Genomic DNA, 17394 nt, shown 5'->3' on the forward strand with positions numbered 1-17394 from the left:
ATCTAACCAGCAAATAAACACTATTGTATGTAACCAACACTCTGTATGATATAAATTGCACATTTTGTACCAGAATTTGATCTCACGTAATAAAACACCAAAACACTGAAAGATAACATTATAAAATATTTTGAACCGTGTCCGAGAATAATGGGATACAATTAGGCATGTACTCTTTCAACTTGTCATTAAACCCTTTACCCTGTGGTCCACAATTTTTTTTATATTGATGGTATACTCTCTGGCAACACAAACCATGCACATGATAATTTGTATAATGAGGGAAATGATAAATACTCTGTGGCACTTTATGTAGGAGACATAAAACAAAACAAACAAAACAAAACTAAGCTATTCATTTAATAAGTGTATAAGATAGGGAATGGCACTACTTTGAAACCGTTTTGTTTTGCAGTTAAATTGTCGATATCTAGGTCTTTTACGTAGGCTGTAGTTGACATTCTGAGTAACAGGAATCCAATCACTACACAATGGGTTTTTGACTATTTTGGTAGCAAAATCCAGGCAAAGCTTGTTTCGCCTGTTTCTGAGCGTATCCAAGGAACAAATTTCAAGTGCTTCATTGTACGTGGTATAATTGTCGCCTAGTATTATCCTGCAAGACCGTTTTTGAATGACTTCAAGGAGATCACTTCCTTCTATTGTTAGGCTGCCACTGAAAACAGGTGCTCCATATTCAAGTATAGGTCGGATGTATCCACAATAGACTGTGATCATGTCACGCAATGGCAATCTGTGTCTTTTCAGACACCTCAGCATGTACAGTTTTTTGTTACACCGTTTCAGTATGTCAGATATATGGGAATCCCATTTCAGGTTTGATTGAATGGTGATGCCCAATATTTTGGTTTTGTCAACTGTATTGAGAATCTTGTCGCCTATTGAAAGAGGGATTGAAATTGCCGGGTTTCTGGAGAAACATACTGTCATAACTTCACATTTTGCGGGATTTAAAGTCATGTTATTGCGAAGAGACCATTCATGAAAATCATTTAGGGCACTTTGAATATTTGGGGGTTGGCTTTCTTTCCTGCTTTCAACAAGCGTCAGATCATCCACATATTTGAAATAGGGCACCACGTAATCATTACAGGCATCATTTATCATTAAAAGAAACAGTACTGGACCCAATTTCGTTCCCTGTGGAACACCAGAACACATCGTTGACTGGTCTGACAATTTTCCAAAATATCTTGTACACTGTTGCCGATTCTCTAGAAAGTTTAAAATCCATGCAATGAGACACGGTCGAGTTTTCGAGGCGATCAATTTCTGGGCGAGGATATTGTGATCAATGCGATCGAAGGCTTTTGAGAAATCGGTAAGAACAATAGTAGACACGGAGCGAGCATTTTCCGCATTTTCTATTACCTGATGAAGGAGCTTAATGAGATAATGATTCGTCGACAGACCTGGGCGATTTCCGTATTGATTAGGATCTATTTGATTGTTTATATCTTCCAACAACCACATGCACATAAATGACTCTGCGATTTTGGCAAAATGACTAGTCAGAGATATTGGCCGTAAATTCTCAACTGTTGGTGGATGGCATTTCGGTATGGGAACAACCTGTGCTTGTTTCCACTGACGCGGGACATCCGATGATTGGAAGGAAGCGTTAAGTACGTTTGTCAGTGGGAAGCAAATTTCATACGCGAATTCACGAAGGATGCGGACAGGTAAGTCTCCGGTAATACCTGCTTTACTCTGGTTGAGTGAACGCAGCCTTCGGTAAGTTTGCCACGGCTGGATTTCAGGACAAGGAGACGGAAAGGGGAGGTAAGCAGGTAGATGGTCTCTATCGAGGGGAGGTAAGTCACCTGCTACTGACGTAAACTGATTGTTTATGCGGTCCGCTGTAACCTTGAACTGACGGGGATCACCGGCGTCAGTCCCGGGTACTGAGATTGGTGTTGGACGTGCATCATTGTTGGTAAGTATTTTGATCTGCTTATACCACTTTGCAGGGTTGTCAACTTTGAGGTTCTTCACTCTTTTGTTATAATACGCGGATCTGGCCTTTTTGATACAACGAGTAACTTTATTTCTGAAATGACGCCAAAGTGGTATGTTATTCTGTTGAAAGGCAAGCTGCCTACTACGGATTGAAGATTTGATTTCAGCGGTCATCCATACTTTATCTGAACTGTGGGCATGCGTGACTCTGGCAGGTAAGTATACATCCAATTGACTCTGAATTGAATTCATCAACAGATCACACTTAACAGAAGGATCCTGTTCCTGGAAAACCTCCTCCCAGGTATGATTTGTTATCCAGTTACCAAAGGCTCTTTTTCCACTGTCTGTCAGAGGCCGTACTATCCTTCTCCGTAATTTGTTGGACTTTGATATCGATTCCATTGGACACCACAAAACACAATTATGATCGCTCATTCCAATAGGGGATATTACACAAGTATCGTTGTACAATGAGCTGTTAGTTGTGATGATCTTGTCAAGGATGTTTGCCCCTCTAGTGGCTTGAGAAACAACTTGTTTAAAATTGACGTTGCTGAGGATTGGTTGCAGGTCAAGATCATTAAAGTCACCGAGTAATGTGATCCCAGCTTCTGGATATCTGGTCAAAACAGTATCAATAGTAGAAAGCAGATGATCAACGTACTCATGGGCTCTGGGATGTTGAGGGGGAAAGTACACAACGCATATAATGAGGCACGAACATTGGCGAGGAAGTCTAGATGGTCTCAAATGTAACCAAAGTACTTCGATTCCGTCGGGTACTGGGACATCAAGTTCTCGTGCATTAAGATGGTATTTTACATAGAGAGCTACTCCACCACCAGGTCGGGTTTCCCTGCATCTTGAATGTAACGAGAAGTCGGGAAGTTTGAACATATCAAGAGGGGTGTCAGGGTCAAACCAAGTTTCTGTTACCGCAATAACATCAGCGGAGTGGTTATTAGCGACTATGGATAGCTCGTCAAATTTGTTTCTCAGAGATCTAGCGTTTAGAAGGAGAATGGTAGGTAACTCATGCTTTTTTACCTTGTTCTTGCAGCATGATATCTCCGCTTTCGATAGACATCTGGAGTTTGGTGTAGTATTTGGGGGCTTGGAGGCGCGACAGGTTACCCTCACTGGAATTTGTTGCGGTTTCAAGCATATTTTGCTTGTGGTATCAACACAAAGCTGTGCATGGTGGCGTTGTTTCCTGGTACCACCTCGAGTTCCACGACGACGTAGGGGAATGGCCGTAATACCGAGATCCTTAATCGCTTTCCAAGCAGACAAAGGTACTCTCCGTGTTTCATTTCCTTGTCTCAGTTGTCTCAGTGTCGACAAGGAGTACCTATGTCGATGAACCGAGAGTGGTGCAGATTCAGGTCCAGGATTAGGGCTGATGTCGCCACAAATTAGAAGCTCATGTTGAAACGATGACGCACTATTACTGTAGTACGGGATTCGTTGTTTGAAGAACTTTTGATGGCGCAGAGTTTGGGCAAATGGCGCCTCAATGCAGTATTTGCCAGTGAGAGATGCATACTGGTTCGACACACACAGTAACAGCCAAAGCGCATGTAGAACGTAAAGCATTTTAAAGCGTGACTCGGGCTTCATCATGAAAAGGTCCATAGAAAGTGATGGTATTCATCAGATCCAAGTTCAATTGTGTTGCCCGTCAGGGCTGGCTAAGCTCATTGACAGGAGGGGTGCTAGCTTGTGCCCCTGTGTAATGGCTGCTATACATGTGTATTTCGCATACCAATCGTTGGCAAACAGCACAGGGAAATTCGGTTATTTCTAGAAAATCACTCCACTACATACCTTCAGAAAGGTCCATAAGAGTCAGAGAGTGATATACAACAATCTACTATTCGATGTAACTCAGATTATCACACAGTAATGACGAAATATCAGAAATTTCAGGAGCTCTGGAAACACTGCTGCTGCCTGTTAGGCGCTGCTCAACCTTCAGTTGACGCAAATTGAAAGTAAGGAGAGATCTGAATAGCCTGTGCCTGAGGGAAAAGCCCAGGCTACAATTAAACGAAGTGAAATGAAATGCAACAACTTAATCCCCTCCCTCACATTTCATCAAAAACCAAGCTGAAACATTTTGGGCAAATCAGGGCCCTGTGTCATAAACCTGTTCGTAAATTTACTCACAACTTTATGACCGACTTAAACGTGGCAAGCCAAGTGGGTTTCCTAATCATTCTTAATTTCTATAGCTAAAGTTGAAATCTGCAGATGATAATGATTATTCTTACATGCTATCACAAGTTTGCAGTTGAGCATGTATTTTTGCCCCAATGTAGATGAAATGTCGACATACAGTCGTACTTTGGTAAATCGTAAGGGGGAAAAAATGGGAACACATATTGGCACTTCCTATTCTAGTCGCTTGCAACATCCGGCAGAATTTTACAAACAGCTTGATGAAACAGGGCCCTGCTCGCACACCGGTGATGAATTGAACAACCAGTGACATACCTCTTGGACATGTCCCACACCCGGATGCTCTTGTCCTCCGAGTTGCTGAGGATGAGCTCCTGGCGGGGATGGAAGATGGCGCAGGAGACGTTGTTATAGTGACCACGGCAGGTGTCCACCTCCCATGCCTTGGCATCTGGGGGCAAACATAAGAAGCATGTCATCAGAATGAAGCTCAATTTACAGAGAGCAGCTGGGAACATTGCAGGGAACAATTTTTTTTTTTCAATTCAAATTTGGTTTAATAGCAATTTCAGCTGATGAACAATATTTTACATGATATACTGTACACTTCTAATCACTTGTTTGTCTTCACTGTTATCATGCCCTATTTACAGGCACACTTTTCAAGCAAATGCTTTCAAATAACTTCCTTTCCCCTCACTCTCCTATAAAGGAAAATTAGAAACAATGGTCGAGAAAGTTGGCAGGCTCAACAACATCAGACTGCATTCTGGATGTGGTATTTCTTTAACACTTTTTCATACCCCCAAAGTTTCTCAAAACTGGTCCTATGCTATTCTGATGAACAGTTCACAATGGATTGCATTCATTACTACTCCCTAATGTGATAACTGAAATGAGGAAGTGCAGGAGTCTCTTCTCACCCTCATAATCTTTACAATTCCATCAATTTACTTGCTGCCATGCTACTTCCATCAACGGCTCCACATCGCAAAGTCTATCGCAATCCATGCCTCATGAACAGTCCAATTTCCACTATCCAAATACTGTGGCCACAAGATGGACAGCCAAGAGTCTGTGTAAACTGGGTGCAGTTCGTTACTCCGAAGGTTTGTTAATCTGAAGGTTCGTTATTCCGAAGGTTCGTTAATCCGAAGGTTCATTAATCCGAAAAACACAAATTCCCTTTACCTAGAGGCTCGTTAATCTGAAAATGAAAAACAGCTTGCTAATCCAAACATTTGTGGCATTATTCCGTAGGTTTGTTATTCCGAAGGTTCGTTAATCCGGAAATGAAATAAGGTTCGTGATTTTGAAGCTCTGTTGATCCACAAATGAAATAGGGTCCGTAACAAACCTTCGGAATAACGAGCTTTATTTCACTTTCGGATTAACGAACCTTCGGAATCACCTACCTTATTTCATTTTCAGATCGACGAACCTTCGGAATAACAAACCTTACCACATTTTTGTGTGAACGAACCTTCAGAATAACAAACTGTAACCATGTAATTATCTTTGTGCTCTGTGAGTGCTCACCATTCATTCTCCAGAGCTTGACATAGCGATCATCGGCCGCTGACAGTATGAGTGGCATGGTGGGATGGAAAGCCACCCAATTGACCCCACGGTCGTGACCCTGTCAAAATTTTGAAAAGACAATTTCAAGTTTTCACAAGCTAATAAACACAGGATGACAAGTTTTGCTTTGTGCTGTAACTTTCAAACAACATTTTGAAAGGAAACCAGAACAAGTAATGTGGTGGTACTATTCACCCATGTGGTAGGTACACATAAACAGCTGTACATGATTAAAGATAGAATTTTCAGGAACAACCGAATAGCCATCACTTACATTTAGTATGAAAAATGAATAAAATGTAGAGGACACACTGATTAATTTGGTTTTCTTCTAACACAGAGTTTGACAGCAATATGATTTCATAACGCAAGAAAATGGAATGCTTGTTCTGCGACAACTTGTTTGATACACAAGAAAGAAAAGGTGTAAGAAGGACTGCACACACAAAACTCTTACGTGTAGTTCACTTGGAAAATAACACTGCTTTCATTGGTACAGGAAGACTTCAATTTTAGGACAGTTATTCAACCCTTTGTAAGCCAGGAACTTTGGACATTGTATACAGCACCACAGGGTTCTCTACACCAATTGGCACTAAAAGCACTGTAAGTCTCGAATTTACGAAGGTGGTACCATTGAAACCAAGGTTTAAACCATGGGGCGCCAAGTGTCGCACGGAATATTTCGTTACGAAATCAGTCATTTCGTCTACAAAACGACAATTTCATCAATGAAATTATCATTCTGTGGACGAAATTTTCATTTAACAACACTAATGATACATATCATTTATAAAGCACTTAATATCATTTCTTTACAAAATGCTGTCATTTCGTTACAAAATAATCATTTCATCGACGAAATGACTGATTTTGTCAAGAAATTCTCCATACAACACTTGGCCCTCCATGGTTTTTGTCCATGGTTTTATTTGTACCACCTTCGTGAATTCGGGCCTAAAGGTCCACTGTACTGAATTACACCTATGATGACTAGAGAATAATTTTCAAACTCAAATTTGATTAGCAATTTCAGCTGATGAAAAACATCTTCAATGATATCCTGTACACTTCTAGGTAAGAAAACTGCTACACAAAAGTTAGTGTGTGTAGCAGTGGTGTAAAAATGCATAGCAAATTGTGATGCGATACCAGGAAAATTATCCCATGATGACATACCTCCAGTACGTGCTTCACTACGGCGTCGGCAGTTCCAAAGAGGTCAGGGGTCATGGGGTTCTTGAGATGCTCTTCGAGACCGCTGGGTCCAGGAGCGATGTTCTTCTTCCGTAGGCCTGTGGATCAATGGCACATTATCATTATTTGAATCAAATCCATTACCAAGGTTCTGTTTAAAATACTTTTCATTGCTTACAGTGCATTAAAAGGTAAATTTGAAATGCAACATCTGCTCACAAATTATCATTAAAATTCGTTCTGTGTACAGTAACTTTAAATCTCATTCTTTAGAGTTACTTTGTATCAAATTAGATTGGAAAATTCTTAAATTGACGAAAGTACTGTAAATGATCTGAGAGGTAGGAAGCTTCAGTAATTCATGATGTCATCTATTTCGATACACTGTATCATTAATAGATAACTTGGGGAAAAGATAAATCTTTGGTATTCATTTTTTTAAACACAATTAGTACTATTGACTACTGGTACATTTTTGTGTTATTACATTACACATGTACAAATGTTTACTGATACCACCTAACAGCTGATGAAAAATTTTACCATAATTTTCATTATTGTATGATATGAAACAAGGAAAAGTAGAAATTACGCGGTGCGTAATATATGTCCCCGCCGGAAGTAGCATTCTGTAGCAAAATGTGCAATATAGGTAAAAAATCAAGGTCAAAGGTCAAAGAAGTCAAATGTCAAAATTCTGTGTAAAAGTTTTGAAGCCCTCACCTAGTGCCATCACATAAAGCAAACGGAATCGAAATCGGGTTAGAAATGGCGAAGGAGTAGCATTTTATAGCCAATGTACAATACAGGTCAAAAATCAAGGTCAAAGGTCAAAGAAGGCAAAGGTCAAAATTCTGTGTAAAGTTTTGAAGCCCTCACCTTCCCATCACATAAAGCAAACGGAATCGAAATCGGGTTAGAAATGGCGAAGGGGTAGCATTTTGTAGCCAATGTACAATACAGGTCAAAAATCAAGGTCAAAGGTCAAAGAAGGCAAAGGTCAAAATTCTGTGTAAAGTTTTGAAGCCCTCACCTAGTGCCATCACATAAAGCAAACGGAATCGAAATCGGGTTAGAAATGGCGAAGGAGTAGCATTTTGTAGCCAATGTACAATACAGGTCAAAAATCAAGGTCAAAGGTCAAAGAAGGCAAAGGTCAAAATTCTGTGTAGAAGTTTTGAAGCCCTCACCTAGTGCCATCACATAAAGCAAACGGAATCGAAATCGGGTTAGAAATGGCGAAGGAGTAGCATTTTGTAGCAAAATGTACAATATAGGTCAAAAATCAAGGTCAAAGGTCAAAGAAGGCAAAGGTCAAAATTCTGTGTAGAAGTTTTGAAGCCCATACCTAGTGCCATCACATAAAGCAAACGGAATCGAAATCGGGTTAGAAATGGCGAAGGAGTAGCATTTTGTAGCAAAATGTACAATATAGGTCAAAAATCAAGGTCAAAGGTCAAAGAAGGCAAAGGTCAAAATTCTGTGTAGAAGTTTTGAAGCCCTCACCTAGTGCCATCACATAAAGCAAACGGAATCGAAATCGGGTTAGAAATGGTGAAGGAGTAGCATTTTGTAGCAAAATGTACAATATAGGTCAAAAATCAAGGTCAAAGGTCAAAATTCTGTGTAGAAGTTTTGAAGCCCTCACCTAGTGCCATCATATAAAGCAAACGGAATTGAAATCGGGTTAGAAATGGCGAAGGAGTAGCATTTTGTAGCAAAATGTACAATATAGGTCAAAGGTCAAGGTCAAAGGTCACGACTGAAATTCTGCGTAGAAGTTTCAAAGCTCCCATGTAGTGCTATCATATAAAGCAAACAGAATAAAAATTGGCTCATAAATGACAGAGAAGTAGCAAATTGAAGATTTTGATCACACACGGACGCACACACGGACACACGGACAGACACACGGACGGACGGACACACGGACGGACGGACAGACGGACACACACACGTACGGAGCCCGTTTCATAGTGCCCTGCTCGAACTCGTTCGGCGGGGACAAATGAGAATGAGAGCATTTGCACTGAACACAGTCCTCAAAGTTAATGCTTTCTTTGTTGCAATACAAATTTACGAAGTCTTCCAAAGGGAGAGATTACCTGAAGTGAAATTGTAACGTCTCCATTTTACACTGAACTTTGTGTTAACCAACGGAGGTACAGTGCACACCCATTATAACGAACACAATTGTCACAAAATTCCAGTTACAACGAAGTAAAAATCTAAGCTGCAACATTATCAGCTCTATGTATTTTTATTGTTTATTTGTTCAGTTATAACAATATTTCTATATGAAAGAAAACTGCCGGTCCCAAGGACTTCGATATAACGGGGGTCCACTGTACATTGTAAAACGAGCAGGGTGGTGAAGTAGCTGACGACTGGTTTATCCTTGTACTTAAGTGCCGTAATCCTATCTGTGCCAGGGACTTTGGACAGTGTGTATAATGCTATGGGGGTTTCTGTGCCAATTGGCACTCATTGCATGCAAAGGTTAAAGGACAAGTCCACCTTCATATACATAAGGATTAAGAGAATGCAGCAGTATTAGTAGAACACATCAGTGAAAGTTTGAGGAAAATTGGACAATTCGTTCAAAAGTTACGAATATTTTAAGTATCTACGCAGTCACTGCTGGAAGAGAAGACTACTAGAGTGTATGATGTCACATGCGTACAACTATATAAGGAAAATAAAAAGAGAATTTCACAAAACTTTACTTTTTGAATAATGTGCACATTTCTTCGACTTGCTACTGACGTATGTTAAGGGTAATATTATTCCCCCTGCCTTCTGAAAGAGAGAAGTCGAGTGTTCTTTTGTTATGTGAGAAAAATGGAAATATGTTGAATTTTCTTTATTCTTTCTTTATATCGTTGTACTCATGTGACATCACAAGCTATAGTAGTCTTTTCATCCAGCCGTGACTGAGCAGAAACTTAAAAAATTCATAACTTTTTAAACGGATTGTCCGATTTTGCTCAAACTCTCACTGATGTGTTCTACTACTATTGCTGCTTTCACTCAACCCACATGTCTATGAAGGTGAACTTGTCCTTTAAAGAGGATCATTACCCTGGATATCCCAGACCCGAACAGTCTGGTCCAGCGAGGCGGAGACCACGAGGTCCTCCGTGGGGTGGAAGTTGGCACACATCACATAGTGGTTGTGACCAGTCAGCACACTAAGAAATTCAAAAGATATCAGAACTATTAAGCATGGCACACATGGATATTTAGAGACAAACTAAAACAACAACAACAACAAAAATCACCCTTTTCTTTAGATTAAAACCTAGAATCTAGAATCTACCCTCAGAGAAGATAAGCTACAGTAGGAAGTGTTGCAAACATATCCAATGATGGGACTGAAGGTTATAATGACACATAAAAAGTAGATGACACAAAGTACATGTAGACAAGCCGAACCAGTCGCAATCTTGACTTTAACCTCATTGCCTGTGATAATCCAGTTAGCCCCATGTTAGGTCAATCTGGAATTTTGTTTAATGTGGAAATACAAGGAGTAACACACTGAACTTTTGGTGTACAATACATGCACCCCTGCAGCAAACTAAAGACACTCCAACATTTGACAATAAGACTTTGCATGATACTAACAGTTTGATTGAAACATCCTGTTTCAAAGATGCCGCAATTATTCCCTGGTAAATGCATGGCTTTGGCCGTCTGATGTGAAAACAAACAGCATAATATCAGATAGTAGAGCAAAGTTAAAATTTCACTACATCTACAGAAATAAGTTTCTTACCATACACAGTTCCTGGACTGCCAGTTCCACACTCGGATGGTTTGGTCATCAGAAGCGCTCAGGATCCATGGGTACTCCTGCCAAAAAACAAAAGAAAAAATGCAACTTTGCAAAGTTACAAACTTTTTCATTTTCATCCTACTCTTTGAAATAATGTTTTTGTAATGATGCATCATGCTTTTCTCATCATTTGATAATTCTAGTGCAATTAGATCTGAAGAGATGTCTGGTGGACCTACAGTGTAGTATAAAGTATGTCACAGCACAGGAAAGGAACACAAACCATTAAAAACCTAATGTAATTTCAACAACTCCCCACCCCCCCCCCCTTTTTCTTTATTTTCAGGTACATGTATTCATCTACAGTGTTGAAAATAAACAATTTTAGTTGACTGTATACTGATGATTACCTTATCATTTTTAATCATATTCTCACGTTGATTTCTCCTTGATATCATAATCATCTTCATATTGCTTTTCATCATGGTTGGCAACAGGATAATCCTAAAAGGAATTCATCATCATCATCATCATCCTAATCTTTACCATCATCATTATTGTGGCAACAGTCACTCGTTTCATCACTTCCATCAAAGACAACATTTTCATAAAAATCAAGACTATGATGATTATCACCATAACAATCACCATTATTATAAGGCAGTATTCTCCTAATCTTTATCATCATTATTGTAGCTGCATGTATAGTTAACACATATCACCACTTTCATCAGACATCATCTTTATCAAAATCACCAGCATCATCACAATCATCACCATCAATAGCGACTCACATGGTGAAAGAAGGTGGTCCTGATGTAGTCCAAATGGCCCAGTAACGTGAAGAGACATCGCTTCAGCTTGTAATTCCACACCTTGATCTTGTAGTCATCTCCGCCCGATACAAACAGTGGTTGCTGGGAGTGGAAGCTAATACCACGCACCGGTCCTGCAGACGATAACAATTGAAGGAATCCACATCAATTGGGGTGAGGTTTCAACTGATTGACACATTGCCCTACATCAACATAAACACCAATTATTCAGTGTTTGATTGTAGTATCTGTGGTCAATTTAGCTCATGGGCATAAAATGCACACACTGGGTTTGGATTCACACTCAAAAATCTGCTGATTGCAAAACAGGCATTTTCGTCACTAGATATAATTTTCTTCGGCCAAATTTGTTATAGATACACCTTGTAGATGCAGACAGATAGTCTGACACTTCCACAGCAGCGCTGCCACTACAATGTATGTGACATCTACACTGTATGTGCAAAAGTATACAAATGTACTTTGACATTGTTCAAGACACCAGTTAGTATTCACTATACACTGTACATAAGATGAAGAAGACATACACACCCTGTACTCTTTGTACACTTGGCAGTGTCTTAGAGCCCGTTTACACAGACTTTTGGACCTGCCCAGGGCCGGCCTAAAAGTCGGTGTAAACGCACGCTGGCCCAAATGCGGTACCAAATTTGGACCCGCATTTGGACAAGCTCCGGAGGTTGTCTTGGGCCGGCCCTGGGCCGACCTATTCTCGGTGTAAACGCACGCTGGCCCAAATGCGGTACCAAATGCGAGTCCCGCTTCCTTTCCGCAGCAATCGTGACATAATTGCGTAATGTTATGAGTGCTTTATATATCGTGCATGCTGTCTTGTCTTGTCTTGTCTTGAAGGAGCGGAGAATTCTGTCCTGCAATGTCTCACAATGTTTCATCTCTATAATTTTTTTTTCCTCACTCCAGAAAATTTGTGCATACAATGTAGGTAAAGATGGTGAGAAACTGTGAATTGATTTTTGCTGGGTAGTTGCGGTGATGTGACGTTATTTGTGATTTGAATTTAATATCCCAAAATCCATGCTCTGTGTTGGACAAAATAGTCATTACATCCCCAGGTATTCAGTTCACAGAATTGCATACGTACACAATACACATTTCCCGCCCTGCGGGCGCGCTCCAATGAAATCATTGTTCACATGCAGAGTGCCGCTACCATCAGAATATTTATATATAGGCCGGCCCAAAGTCTCGGTGTAAACACACACCGAGTACCGCAATTTGGGCCGGCCAAAAAGTAATCAGGCGGTGTAAACGGGGTCTTAGACCCCGTTTACACCGCCTGATTTTAGGCCGGCCCAAATTGCGGTAATCGGTGTAAAAAAACAGCATTTCATGCACAGTTATCTTGAAGTTAACTTGTAAACCCAGATATTTTTTCTGTGATTGCAAGAGAGAGAGAGAGAGAGAAAAAAAAAACCACTTAGCACTCACCGTCGTGCTCATCAAATTTTTCCAGCAGCGTACACATGCGGTAGTCCCACAGCTGTATGTTGCCGTTGTGCAAACTGGCCAGGATCCATGGTCGGTTTGGGTGAAAACAGAGTCCTGAGAGCATAAAAGGTGATACAAGGAGCATTAAAGGCCAATGTACAAATCTGTAGCTCTACAGGTGTAAGCTTCATATGAAATGGAAACAGGCAGCATTGTTACATTTCTACCAATGCCGTGATTGCCTCAATAGTTACCGAAGAAACTCATCGACCTAGAGTGTAACACTAATGTCAAGTCTACAAGCAAATATATTCATGGCAGGTTGATTTTCTTTTTCTTCTTCTTCTTCTTCCTTTTTTTTTTTAACCCGAGTTATCTGAAATACTTTACCAAGATGCCATACAAGTAAGTCAAGGACTTACACTTGCAGGTTGCAGATCCCGCATACACCGTAATCCCGAGCCTGGAAAGGTCAATATGATGGGTTATGGGGGCTAAATTATTTTAGGCTTCTACAATTGTACCTTCAGCACAGCCATACAGATCTACGTACAACTACAAGTGTAGATACGGACTTAAAGTCAATGTTACCCTTACCCTAAATTCTAACCCTTAACCCATTGAGGACGGACTGATTTTGCTACAACACGCATTTTTCACAGACACCTGTCTGAGTATTCTCGGTGGTATCGGGACTTGTCCTAAAAAGACTGGGGGGGGGGGGCTTTTTAGGCCCCGCTTCGACATTTTTCGCAATAAATCTACAACGTAAAAATTTCGCGCCGCTACGTTTTATGACTATTTTCTTTTAAGTCTTGCGCAACTTTTGAGACCAAATTTGCGACGCCCGGGTACGCAGTTCTGAAGTTACGCAATATTTAGTAAGTGCATTTCAGATCTGAAATTGCTCAAAAACGTGATTTCATGTACAAATCCAATGCAAATTCTGTTTCTGACCAAAATTCATAAATGTATCATTATTTTTACTTTTACTGATCAAAGTCAATTAATTTCATGTTCTTTATGATTGAAATAGTTTTGCCGATGATTTCCATCGAAAAAAAACAATAAAAAACAAGTCAAAAACAACGAAATACATACTGTATATAAGAAATTTTAAAGACAATAAAATACATAAGAAAAAAAAATTAATACCGCCTTTTTTTTTTATGTACATTCAATAATAATCCTACACAGAGTACCTAAACCAAAAATTAGCAGTTTTGGACCTTTAATTACAGATTTACAGCCATTTTTTTAAACCATGCCAAAATTAGCATAATTAATTTATCAAGAATAAATTTGAATATTTGTGAAATAATTACCAATTCAGTTTTGTAGATTACATTGTGGGTTACGCGCGTGCCAATTTTCCTTGCGATCACGCGGTCAACGGCCAAGATCTTGGGGGGGGGGGGGGCCCAATGAGCCCCCCACCCCCAATCTTTTTAGGGTTAATGGGTTAAACCCTAGAAGGGCAAGTCTTAGATAAGGTTCCCTCAGAAGGTAAAATTTCATCTTTGCTCAATATTGACATGTTTGGTACACGCGATGTATCATTTTGACGCATATGAGCTGAACTTTTGATCTCCATGGAGTAAGAAAAAAAAATCATGTAAATTTATGCAAATTTCAATGGCTTCGTTTGCATTAATGTGAAATATGTATGGGACATTTATAAAAATTCACATTTATTCAAAGGAAAGCAAATAATATTCGATGAAGTGGACATAAGAAGTTCATCAAACAGTTTATCTTGATGTAAAAACTTAGGGATTATGCAAATGACTATCCAAATTAGCTCATGTCCTATCATGGGATGTCCCACACAGGTGTACGTACATGTAGGGCAATTATTGTGCACTTTACGGCCCTAATATTATCGGCTATATGGTACACTGTAACTCTACAACACATCGACCACCCTTTTTGAAACCGACCGCGTACATACATGTGTAGTTTTTGGCACACAGAACGCTTAAGTTATTGTACGCACTGTACGCGCACACAGAGCACATAAAAATGTATTGGTTTTGACTGTTGATGAGGATGTGTGGGGAAAACGAAAGTTTACTGTTCATTAATGGTTTGAATCAAGGACAAAATTTCGAATGAATATTTTAACCGAATCGTAATGTATACGTGTACACTGTGTTAAATATAACTCGGTTTGTGTGCATTGTCAATACAAAAATAGCGATCGATCTAGAAAAGGAGCGGTACCGCGGGGAGCTGAAAAGAGGGCACCAAGTTCGACGGCGATATTTTTGCACTGCACTGAAACTTCGAAATGAAAAGGGAACAACAGCATTTGATAACGATAGTGCTGGATTTTCTCAATCATGTACAAGTACAACATACATTGTTGTACATGTAGTGAGCGTGTAAACAATAGGTCAGGTTTTTCATTGTTTTTACGTGAATTTCAGTGTTAAATATTCTTATCAGGCAAATAACAATTAGGCGGTCGATGAGTAGATCTAGTTAGTATAAGTAAGACCAACCCTACGTACATGGTATGGCATGGGACTAAATACAGCTAGACACGGGTTCTACATGTGAATCAAATGCATGGAAAGTAACCCTATCCTAGCTGGGAATGGGTCATATAAACATGTAACTACACGCAGCCGCTGTCGCGAAGCGACGCGGCTGCACCTCTATTCCCTCGCAGACGTTGTCATTTTTTAGTATGGTTGTGCGACTCCTTCATGAATATCTTTATTAATCGTGGAAAACTAAAATACAAGGAATTATCGTAATCTATGATAATCATTCAATAATCGGTACGCGATTTTTTGTTTAATTACGTCAAAAACTCACCGAAATCTGTGGCTGAAATCAGGTCTGTAAACGTCCTTATTGCTTCACTCCTCATCTGCGTGTTATTTGAATGGCATTCACTCTCGTATACTACAACGCAACGTACAACGTAGGTAGTCGGAGAGCTAGAGGGCGCCTCTCCGACTACCTACGTTGTACGTTGTAGTATACGAGAGTGAATGCCATTCAAATAACACGCAGATGAGGAGTGAAGCAATAAGGACGTTTACAGACCTGATTTCAGCCACAGATTTCGGTGAGTTTTTGACGTAATTAAACAAAAAATCGTATATCGATTATTGAATGATTATCATAGATTAAGATAATTCCTTGTATTTTAGTTTTCCACGATTAATAAAGATATTCATGAAGGAGTCGCACAACCACACTGAAAAATGACAACGTCTGCGAAGGAATAGAGGTGCAGCCGCTGTTCCTACAGCGGCTGCGTGTAGCTAATAAACATGATAAATATAGGTTACATGGCATGGGTATCTAACGTGACTGTTTCATATACATGCGTCCTTGTGCATAAACATTTTAATACTGTGAATACCCATGGAGGTACAACTAGAGACTAGTTTAAATTACAAGTTTGTTCCTCCATGTATTAAAAATTTATGTTTGCAGCAATGCAGTACAATTAATTATGCACAATTGATTGACGATGCATGCCACTCACGCAATCTCAACTTGTTTAATGAAGCCAAGACCAGTTTCAGCCGTACTTACCTTTCACTCGAGCCGATTTCGTCTCAAATTTTGTCAGCATATTGCTGGGGCAGGATTGCAGGCAAATCGAATCCCTTGATATGTGTTACAAACTTGTTATTCACGACGTTCTTGAATTGAAGTAGCTGATTTACCCACATCTGCATGTACAGCATGCAACGTAACGGGTGTCCGTACCGTGAGTACGAGTGTGGACTATGCACACGATGCACACTGTACGTGGGTCTAGCTACGTAATACATTATGTGCATTTTGCGTAGCCACGTCACATTGCACACGAGAGCAATCTTAGACTTTTGTGCCAGCTGTTTAGTAAGACATCAAGTGAAGTTATAGCATGGTATAGTTTTGGTGGAGATGAGGATTAGGCTTTTAACTTTTTGAGAGATAGGCCCACAGAAACAAGTTATGAAATAGTGTTGAGCATATCACTCTTACATGAATTCAAAGTTTAGTTGATCAAAATCGGTTTTGGAATGGCTGAGACATCCAAATAAAAAGGAAAACAAAGCGATCGGCTACTATAAATGGTGGGCGCCCCACCTTAAGATAGCTCTGTTCTCAGTCTGAAAGCTATTATTTTTAATCAAATAAGCGTCGAATTCCTCTTGAAATAATATGCCCTTTCACATGTCATTGTAGGTTTCTCATTATCTCACCTAATGTAAGAAACCTTAGTTATATACTAGGTCTCAACCAAAAACTACGAGTATCTGATTTCTTCATGATTCCAACACCTCTGAAACACTTTGCTAAAAGTCTAAGTACTTTCTTAGGTTTTTTTTTTTTTTCCTCAGGCAAAGGTCAATGTTCGATCTCCACACCACTTGTGAG

The 17394-nt window shown here is 39.8% G+C and overlaps 1 protein-coding gene across 1 annotated transcript in view; it reads right to left on the reverse strand.

The window, feature by feature from the left end:
* Positions 1–16722, reverse strand: part of LOC139736543 (coatomer subunit alpha-like) — a 65608-nt gene extending 48886 nt beyond the window's left edge. The window contains exons 1-8 of the mRNA XM_071647293.1: positions 16561–16722; positions 13006–13119; positions 11515–11669; positions 10721–10797; positions 10024–10133; positions 6925–7040; positions 5704–5803; positions 4480–4615 (exon numbers count right to left, since the gene is read on the reverse strand). Coding sequence (XP_071503394.1) covers positions 4480–4615; positions 5704–5803; positions 6925–7040; positions 10024–10133; positions 10721–10797; positions 11515–11669; positions 13006–13119; positions 16561–16600 — 848 coding nt within the window. The 5' untranslated portion in view covers positions 16601–16722. The remainder of the gene's footprint in view (positions 1–4479; positions 4616–5703; positions 5804–6924; positions 7041–10023; positions 10134–10720; positions 10798–11514; positions 11670–13005; positions 13120–16560) is intronic.
* Positions 16723–17394: the final 672 nt, after the last annotated feature.

This window comes from Diadema antillarum, unplaced genomic scaffold, assembly GCF_040938485.1.
Source record: "Diadema antillarum isolate AM-2024a unplaced genomic scaffold, OU_Dant_1.0 seq00000651_RagTag, whole genome shotgun sequence".
NCBI classification, from domain to species: Eukaryota; Metazoa; Echinodermata; class Echinoidea; order Diadematoida; family Diadematidae; genus Diadema; species Diadema antillarum.